This window comes from Xiphias gladius, chromosome 9 (assembly GCF_016859285.1).
Source record: "Xiphias gladius isolate SHS-SW01 ecotype Sanya breed wild chromosome 9, ASM1685928v1, whole genome shotgun sequence".
In the NCBI taxonomy this organism is placed as follows: domain Eukaryota; kingdom Metazoa; phylum Chordata; class Actinopteri; order Istiophoriformes; family Xiphiidae; genus Xiphias; species Xiphias gladius.
This window is the reverse complement of record NC_053408.1, coordinates 23,075,846-23,085,296: the sequence shown is the minus strand read 5'-3', so window position 1 is coordinate 23,085,296 and position 9,451 is coordinate 23,075,846. Positions and strand designations below refer to the sequence as shown.

The following is a 9,451-nucleotide window of genomic DNA, read 5'->3' as shown; positions in this document are numbered from 1 at the left end:
AAAAATCATCATTTCTAAAAGACAGTGTTACCTGACAGTAATGATATTAAATGCTGCAAATAAACAGAAATAAAGGTCTTTTCTGAACAGCACACTGTTCATTCAGATTCACCAGTTTTTCCTGATGACTCTGAATGGAAATTTTTTTTTTAAATGCCAATGAATTTATGTGTAACATATTGATTAGCTACATTTATTGCCTAAAATGACATACGATTTATAATACTACTGATGAAAGCATGTGAACTTAAAGAAATCACCTAGAAAAAAAGAACCTGATTTCCTTTTTTTGTCACATGTTGCCAAAACTGCAATAACATCTATTATCAGTGGGCACAGAGTGTAACCATTGTAATCCCTGTTGTCATAAACACGTACAATACATCCACTCTTGAAGAGCCTACCACTGCACCAATCAAGGCAGCCATGTTGCAGACAGATGCTGGAGTGTGTGAGTGTGTGTGTGTGTGTGTGTGTGTGTGTGTGCCTGTGAATTGACCAGATCAGACGGGCACTCTGGAACCAGCCGGCTATCTGCTGAACATTTTACCCACCAACTGTGTGTGCTATTCCTTCCAATGTTGACTTTACCCTGCACAATTTGTGAACCATTACACAATACAGAGGCTGAGATCAATGTGCATACTGTTGGTTTTGGAATAGTCTTGTACGTGTGAGGCCATTGAACCTCAGTAATGCAACTCAAACAAGGTTATGGGAGCAATGAGCTTTAATCTTTAAAAATACCACACATGGTTAAAAGTGAGTTTTCTTTCATTTCCGAACCAGCCTCATATTCTCAGTTTAACTGTCAGTCTCACCTACTATAATCATCTCTTATATTAAAAGTACTGTGAACATATTGTACGACTATCAAACAGCCCCCTGCTATCTGTCTGTTGTCCCTGCTGTTCTGAGGGTTCACTCAATCATTAACCTAATCTACTTACTGAAAAACTCCCACTCACAGTGTCTGCATGAGAGCTGAGTGATAAGCTATTGAAGATGAGGGTGGTGATGGGACAACGATTGACATGGACTAAACTGTTTGCTCATCTGTGGCTGCCTTTGGTTCCTTGGGAAATCAGGAGGCAGTGAAACAGCAGAATGAAGAGCAGCTATCTTTAAATTGGAAAAGGATGTATTTTGTAATTTATTTTGTATTTATTTAAATATGAGCACACTTAGTTCAACTCGTTTTGTCCAAAAGGCAGCTTTTAAATGTTCATCGGAGCATCTTGGGATTCAGCACCGGCCTAAAGCGCACGCTGAGTGGCTCTCATTGGTGGTGGCACTGATTTTAGCAGGTGTGAGGGGGTCATCCTTCAAACAAAAAATATTACACCGATTAACAGAACACATTAAAAACATTTCTTTTTAGCATTGCATGGCATGATGCTGCTTAGAGTTTCAAATGTGTGAGTTTTTGAAATGATTTGTTGATCTTGTCCAAAGGCATACAGTTATAGGGGGGATGGAGCAACAGCCCTTGCCTGCGGCCTCCAGACTTTCCTTCGCCGATCTAAATTTTCTGCTTAGCTTATAGAGTGTTGTGGTGGGGCCCAGGAGGGAGACTTGAAATAAATGAAAGACCGAACGTCCACTGTAGTGAATTATCTAAGGTCTTATGTATCAGTGGTACCGATTACATTTCAGTTTAAACATTTCACCCAGAACTTATGATAACCTATTCTAACCTATGATGCTTTTTTTTTTATGGATTGAACTGAGTAATAGATTTAGTAGTTAACATTAGCTCCACCTTGACCAGCTAGAGATAACAATGATTCATGCATCAGTAGTATTAATCCAATACCATCAATTATATAATAATATCCTGCTCTGAAAGGGGCCAGTTTGCATAGTGATGAACTGTACTTTTGATACTTGAAGTACAGTTTGCTGCTAATAACATGTACTTTTACTTAAGTAAACATTTAAATAGAGCACTTGTACTTACTACTCAGTGTTTCATTGTGGCTTTTATCTAAGTTAAGAATGTAATTACTAGAATTTCCAGTACGCTCCATACTCTGTGATGTGACCCGCCATTGTTTCCAATTCAACCGGATTAATAGTTCATGGAACGAAACATTGAAAACTACCACAAGGCTGCGATTAAAGCAGCGGAAAGAAAAAACAAAACAAAAAAAACAAGCATACACCCGACATGTGAGAAACACTTTTACTGAGTTCAAGCAAAAAGTCAAAGGATTTCTGAATACGTAGGATTAAGTCACAAGATAGTTACACAAGTAACACTCCGAAAATCTTCCATCCCCAGAGTTTACAAAAACGTATCACCCGCACACAAGTGAACACAAAAGCTTTTCCAGTCCCACGTGCGGGTGGGCGGCCACGGAGGCCTGGCATTTTTGAAACTGGCTTTGAATATATCGAACATTAGTATCAACAATGTTGATAATATGTGACACAAGCCGCCTGCTTTCCCTCCCTGTTTGTACATCACTTTCTAACTACTTGTCCTTACAAAGCTTTTGTTTCCCGTGTCAACATTTAAACGCGATAACCTTGTCCTGAATGGGTTTTCTTACCGGCTCTGACCGCGATCCGGCTTGTATCTGCTTGTCGGCTAAAACCCCCCTTTTGTTCTTGTTAATTTCGGTGATTTTTTATTTCGGTGGATTGATTTGTATTCACTCCGCTATTTTTCAATTTGAAACTTTCCCGAGTTATAAATGGTCTGTGGTTTCAAACATGACGCCATTTATTTGATTTCCTTTTTTTTTCTTTTCTGTACAGTTTAACGAAAAAAAAAAATCATAATAATAATAATAATAAGCGAGTCGGCACAGTCACATTCCATCCGATCTGGCTACATCCAAAAGTGACAAATTGATTCTTTGGACAAAAATATTTTATTCTTTATCACCAAAAAAAAAACAAAAAAACAAACCGATCTGGATTATTTAATGGAGTATCACTTTTTAAAGGCGAAGGCCTCTAGACTTAAGAGCGTGTATCATCTCCAACACAAAAGAGCGGGCTACGGAGAAAGGGATCTAGGAGCCTGCTATTCACTGACAGCGGTCCACGTAACACAGTAACAATCAAGTCAAACACGGCAGAATATTAGGCTTTATGTACAGTTTGAGAAAGAGATGAGGGTCATGGGGGGGGGCACTGGAGGCCGGTGGAATGTTCGGGGGACCCCCCCGACTCAACCCCCTATAAGTGGAGGCGAAGGGAACGGACGCAAGTGTCAGTGGAGTCCGGTGGTCTTCGTCGTAACGGCTCCGAATGTCCGAGTGGATCCAGAAGCGGCGTGGACCCCCCGCGCTTCAGAACTGGGGGTTCCGTGTGAATTCGCCATCGTCCTCTATATCCAGCTCCCGGTCTGTGTCGTCGGACACGTCAGAGTCCAGCTCTGTGTGGGGCTGCTGCGGGGACACGGAGCTCACACGGCGGCCAGCCTGCGCCAGCTCCGGGGCCAGGACTGTGTGTCTCTGCTCCGGGCTCTGGATCCCGGTCGGTTCGCTCGTCTCGTCCCCTTTATTACTCCTCCCGGCGGACGTGTCATCGTCCGCCTCCCTCTTCCCTCCCTGGGGATTCTCCTGATGAAGAGGGGACAATTAGGAGACTTGTTCAACTGCATTTTGGACACAGCTCTCACCCAATCACGTCTAATCACTGAGCATTTTCTGCTTTTTTTTTCTTTTTCTCCGAACTTCTCACCTGTTTCAGCCTTCGCCACTTCGCTCGTCGGTTTTGGAACCAGGTCTTAACCTGAAAGACACAACGAGAAATAAAGGACTGCTGCTCCTTCCCTGACTTTACTCTGGCCCTCTTCCCTGTTAAAGCTGCAGCTGGAGCAGAGCCGTGCCTTCTCACTAGAAGAGCTGCACCGAATATTGTTCAGCAGCAAGCAGGTCAAAACGGAGTTTCATTCAGGAATGAAGATTCCTTAATAATCCAATGAAAGTCCAAATGTGGTAATGGGCTGAAATCCTGCTCTAAATTCATTTCTCTATGCGACGCCATTTTCCTCGCAATTACTTGGACCTCACCAGCGCTGACTGGAATCATTTAGGTCCGAAATGATGCGACCTGGTGGAACTAGATTTTCTTTTCCACTCAGCCGCGCTAAACCTTCCTAGTGCCCGCACCGCATCGGCTCAGACTTGCGGGCCTGACCCGCCGTCACCGCGCGGAAAAGGCGCTGGGTTGGATGTTGAGCGTGAGATGACGGTGTTGTGAATAGCGACATGCGTGTGATGTGTGTGTGTGTGTGTGTGTGTGTGTGTGCGTGATGAGCTCTGCTGCAGCCCAACGCCACAGACGCTGCTGTCTCGACATTTCTCCCTCCGCCAACCTCATTTACGCAAATAAGCAGTGGTTACGTGATGGCAGAGCAGTTTGGGGGAGTGAAGTCATCCTGTGAGGAAACTAATTTCGTTTTGCTTTTTGTCATGGTTTAAAAAAAACAGCGTACTAACGCATTACAGCCCCTCAGTCAAACTGCGCTGGCTACTTTGGCTCCTCAGTATGAGAGTCAAAGGCGCAGACCGGACCTCGACAGGAACCCCAGTAGAAATAATGGGAATATTCAAGTAACATTAGGGACGTGGGCCAATAGACCAGCCACGTGGTCTGTCATTTGATGGATGAACAGCGGCAGTCTACACCCGCGCCCAGGCGCATCTCTGACACACTGGGCGGCAGGGCCTCACTCACAGGCTGCGCTGTGGGAAAAGCGCTCCAAGTCAAACTGGATCCAGTCTGCTCACCTGTCTCTCGCTGAGCTGCAGCATCTTGGCCAGTCGTTTCCTCTCCGGGGGAGACAGGTATTTCTGTGTCTCAAACTTCTTCTCGAGCTCGATGGTCTGGTCGTTCGAAAACCGGACCTGGCCGCCCTTTCTTTTATGTAGTGGCCGCTGGATGAAGGGAGTCCACAGCAGAGGCTTCCCTTTAGAGGAGGGGAAACACGCCGGAAAAAAAAAAAATCATTGAAACTTCCCATCAAGCCGCGGAATATCCGAGGACATCCGCTATCATTTCTGATTGATGAATGGGCTTTGACAGGTAGGACAGGATAGATATTTTTAAAGACAAACTCATTATTAATCAGGTCATAAAATCTTAGACTAGAAAAACTAAAGGTTCAGGACAACAGAGCAAATTTCACCCGCCGAGGAAAACCGCGAGAGGCACACGAAAGCTCCAGAAAAAGTGTGTCAATCGACCATTAGATTTGATCAGCTTTTTAGTGGGTTTTCAACCATTCGCGCCGAATTGCAGAAACGTGTGTTCACGGAGCAGAATGACATCGAAATAAAACGGCTAGAAAAACGTTTTTAAAAAAAAATACCGAGGTGGAGAAAAATAGAAGAGATGGGAAAAGAAAGAGTCTGCGGGGAAAGTAAAACCCCTGGAGAACGTCCAAACCCTTTAACACGCTGTCCCATCGACTCCTCTTTGCACCCATCTTGATCTGCACTCCACTGAAACATCTGGGCTCACACTGGCAATACGGTTCAACCTCACTAGCGGCTGTCAGAGAGAGGACAGTAGGATGTTGGGTGAGAAGGGACAATCAGAGTTGAAACGAGGGCGGAAAAGTGGAGGGATTGCACAATGCTTCGCTGAGCTGCATCAGTCTTAAATGGCCGTAGCCTACTCGTTGTTCGACACGACTGTGGAAGAGACTGATTGAGGGAAAGGACGTGGCCGTGCAATCAGGCGTGTTTTGGTCTTGTCTGGTTTCCGCTGCAGTTAATGGCCGGGGACCAACAATAGCAGCGGCTGCGGCCGCCACCCCAGCCTGCTGCATGCTTGTCTTTTAAGGAAGGTCGTGACGGAGTGAAAACTATGGCCAAATATCCGCTTCATGTGCTTCCTGCTTTGTGGTGTGATTGTAGGCGACGGCATCCAGCAGCAGACGCTCGCGTCCCCTGCTCTCACTGAGAAAAGTGCTGTCGAAGGCCTTCTCGCCGCCGCTGGCTCCCAGAGGAAGCGTAGCTGCCCCGGTGCCACCAGATACGTCTCTCAAAACAGAAAATCTCATCAAGTGAAAGATTTAGAAGAATTGCAGAGGAGTTTCAGAATCGACCAGCCTGAATGAATCAACGCTAAAGTGGAATAGTATCCATGATACTATCTCCTTAATTTCTGGTTGACCCCAAGTCCGAAGCTGTCCACATTTCTCTGAATAGCTTCTCTCTCTCTCTCTGTGTGTGTGTGTGTGTGTGTGTGTGTGTGTGTGTGTGTGTGTGTGTGTGTGTGTGTGTGTGTGTGTGTGTGTGTGTGTGTGTGTGTGCAGCATTATGACGCCAACACTAAGCCCTCTCGCCGCCGACGGTTCGGACCCGCAGGCCACCCTGCTTCTTAGCCCGAGGAAGAGCCGCTTGGCACCACCGTGGAGGCCACAGCAGGCCTTTGCATCCCTCTGAGCGTTGTTGTTGAATCCTAATTATTCCAACTTCCATATTCATCTTATTGTTCCTAGTATGTAGGTAATGTATTTCTATTCAAGCTAAACGGAACAGCCCCAACCGTGATATAGTTTAATAGAATTAAAAAAAAAAAAAAAAAAATGACTACATGGCCTAAATGTAAACCCGAATAAATGCAGACATATAGTAGACTACCAAGAACGGGGAGAGGAAACTACCTGTCGACCATTGTATCATTTAACCCTCATCAATTCCTACCAAGACTGGATGCCTTACTCGGCTTCTGGTCGGTTGTTCTGCAACGCGAGGCCCGGCCTCGCCCCGGGCCTTCCTTGTTTACTGTTGCCGGCTCTCGGCCCTCGCGAATGCACCCCCCCCTCCCAGAGATCCCGCCGGGCCCCCGACGTGCTGCTCCCTGGCCTTATTTTCTTCTCGCCGCCCACCATAAAGAAAGTCGGCCACATCCTCGCTGGCCGGGCAGAGGAAGTGTAACAATATGTGAAAAACGGATCCCGGGCTATCAGAGGCCGAGTGTTTCCTGAATATGTCTGTATTGAGGATGTCGATAAAATAATCAGCAGCGTGCAGCGGGCTCCCGAGGAAGCGGCTGGCCGGGGTTAGCCAGGAAAACATTTAACAGCTTCTGAAACCAGATTTACTCCTATCGACAGGCTCACGGCTTCCGCTATGAACGGAAAAAAGCCCGGCTGGTTCAACGCAACAAAAAAAGTCGGGCAGGCCGCCTGTTGCACCATACGTTAGAGGCCCACGGTCTAACGGGCGGACAGACATTAACCTCCAGCACAACCCCGCCTCAACCACTGAGACCTAGACCCAGACTCCCGCGTCCGTGAGCCCGACCCCCCCCCCCCCCGTATGTTACACGATCGAGCTGAAACCTTTTTGATCGTGTGCATTTCTTAAAAACACGACCTGACATATTTGGCTTCTTTGAAAACTTCAGGATGTTGACCAGAATTTTTTTTTTAAAAAAGCTTACGTGGTTTTGAACACGCTTGTCCGTGCAACGGGCGTGTGTAATGATGGAGCCGTCGGCGGATCATCTGACTAAACTGAAGGGGCCTCGTCGCAAAAACCCCGTCCCAATCCCAATTCATTCCCAGAGGAGCAAGCGCTGCACATACACAATGCTTGTATTTAGACGATTTTTCTTCCCTGCAGGAAGGGGGGGGGGGGGGCTTGCTGTTCACAAGTACCTATATAAACACACACACACACACACACACACACACACACACACACACACACACACAAACACCAGTGAAATAACAAGTGATTTAGAACCAAGATATGTTTTAGTCATCGGCTGTCTTGCTCCTCTGATGTTTCAGAACAATGGGAGTCAGGAAAACGAGTCAAGGTTGCCATGCCCCCACACACACACACACACACACTACCACCACGAGTAGACTGAGTGGAATGGATAAGCCTGCTGCTATTGTGGCCCCAAATATGTCTCTTACAATAACAATGTGACTCATAAGTGCGTGGTCAGGCATCATGCAGAAATGTTCTTTGGGACTGAGATGAGTTGAGACGAGCTGACGACCTCGGAAAAGCAACCGGGCCAAAGACTCTGCCTCTTACTCTGAAATCTGTTTATGTAGGCTACATGTAACTGTAGACTGTGTTGAGTTCGATATGCATGCATGGCCAAGCGTGATATACTTATGCAAAAATAGTTTCGTTGGCAGTGAAACGAAGCTAGTGAAGATAAAAAAGTTTTCATGCACAGGGGTAAAAAGTGACCTTTTTGCCACATCATCCGAGCAAGCTGGCCTTTCTTTTCTTTGGAGCTGGAATGGGCTAAATGGATTCATTTCTCACAGAATGAAGCAACAACGACGACAGAAACAAATCTTTTACGGCATGATTAAAAAACGCAATATGAAAAATATGCAACTATGAAAAGTGACAAGATGTGTCATGAAGCCTGATTGTACAAGCACAACAGAGACTGACATTAGTGTCCTGAGGGCAACGGTCTAGACCCGCTGAACTGAGGTTAAGTGGAGTTTCTCCACGCACGGAAAAAGAGGATATGGTCGTAGGTTGTCCTGCGTGATTCTGCTAACTACAATCACTGTAAAGGAGAAAGAATATCTACACCCCAAAAGTAATTCTAAAACTATGCAAGAGTTTTACGCGCGCCAGTTGCCCAACTCACCGAGAGGGTCGCGCCTCAGCAGCGCCTGTGCGTACTCCCCCATGGAGCGGTGGTGCTGGTGGTGGAACGGGTAGATGGGGCCGGCGAAAGCCCCGGCGGAGGCGTACGTCGCCGTCAACGTCGCGGCGGCGTGGTGCGACAGCGCCGGGTGGATCGGCGTGGGCTCGTAAATCGGCGTCCGGTACGGCGAGACGAGACTCGTGAAGGAGGAGTTGGGCGATGCGAGGGTCGGTGTGGGGAGAACCGGCGCGGAGCAGGAGGAGGATGAAGAGGCGGAGGAAGAGGAGGGAGAGAAGGTGGTGGACGCAGTCCTCCCCAGAATGTCCTCGATGTAGAAGGGGGTCGGGTGAGCCGGCTGGATGGGAGTTGGTGCGTAAAGCGGGACGCTCATGGTGCTGTTTGCCGCCGCTGTGCGCTGGAAGCGAATGAACGGAGAGCCGCGTCCCTCCCTTGTCTCCCCACAGCCTTCCTCTTTAGCGACACTGTCTTACGAGAAATTTTTACATACCACCAACCATCTACGGTAACTTTCAGCGCAAACTTCAGCCCGCTGACTGCCCCCTTTTTTGCGGACCAACGCGCGTCCTTCGAGGTTGTGGAGGAGACCGTTACAGTGTTTTGGTGTCCATCTGGTTGCGGTGGTGAACAAGCTGGCACTTGATCCAACTGTTGGGGCTGTTATCGGGCTGCAGGCGGAGGAGGGAGGAGATAAGTAGACGGCCAACTTCCTGCAGGTGGCCAGCGGCCATTGCTGATTGGCTCGCGCGCGGCTCCAATCGAGCCCGAGTGATCAGATGACAGGAGAGAAGAGATCGTTGTATTTCGGGGGGATCGCTTCACGGCAGCCACC

The 9,451-nt window shown here is 47.4% G+C and overlaps 1 protein-coding gene across 1 annotated transcript; it reads right to left on the bottom strand.

The window, feature by feature from the left end:
* Positions 1-533: 533 nt before the first annotated feature.
* On the bottom strand, positions 534-9,285 carry hhex (hematopoietically expressed homeobox). The gene is made up of 4 exons (XM_040135776.1): positions 8,602-9,285; positions 4,749-4,927; positions 3,697-3,747; positions 534-3,575 (listed from the first exon to the last, which is right to left on the bottom strand). The coding sequence occupies exons 1-4, from the start codon at positions 8,990-8,992 to the stop codon at positions 3,303-3,305; spliced, it is 894 nt and encodes a 297-aa protein (XP_039991710.1). The 5' UTR covers positions 8,993-9,285; the 3' UTR covers positions 534-3,302.
* Between the last annotated feature and the right edge of the window lie 166 nt (positions 9,286-9,451).

Excerpts from the sequence above, each read along its gene's own strand:
- hhex (XM_040135776.1), bottom strand. The coding sequence starts at position 8,992 with ATGAGCGTCCCGCTTTACGCACCAACTCCCATCCAGCCGGCTCACCCG. Across the intron at positions 4,928-8,601 it reads GCTGAGGCGCGACCCTCTCG|GGAAGCCTCTGCTGTGGACT; the intron begins GTGAGTTGGGCA and ends CCTCCTCTAAAG. Across the intron at positions 3,576-3,696 it reads AGTGGCGAAGGCTGAAACAG|GAGAATCCCCAGGGAGGGAA; the intron begins GTGAGAAGTTCG and ends CCTCTTCATCAG.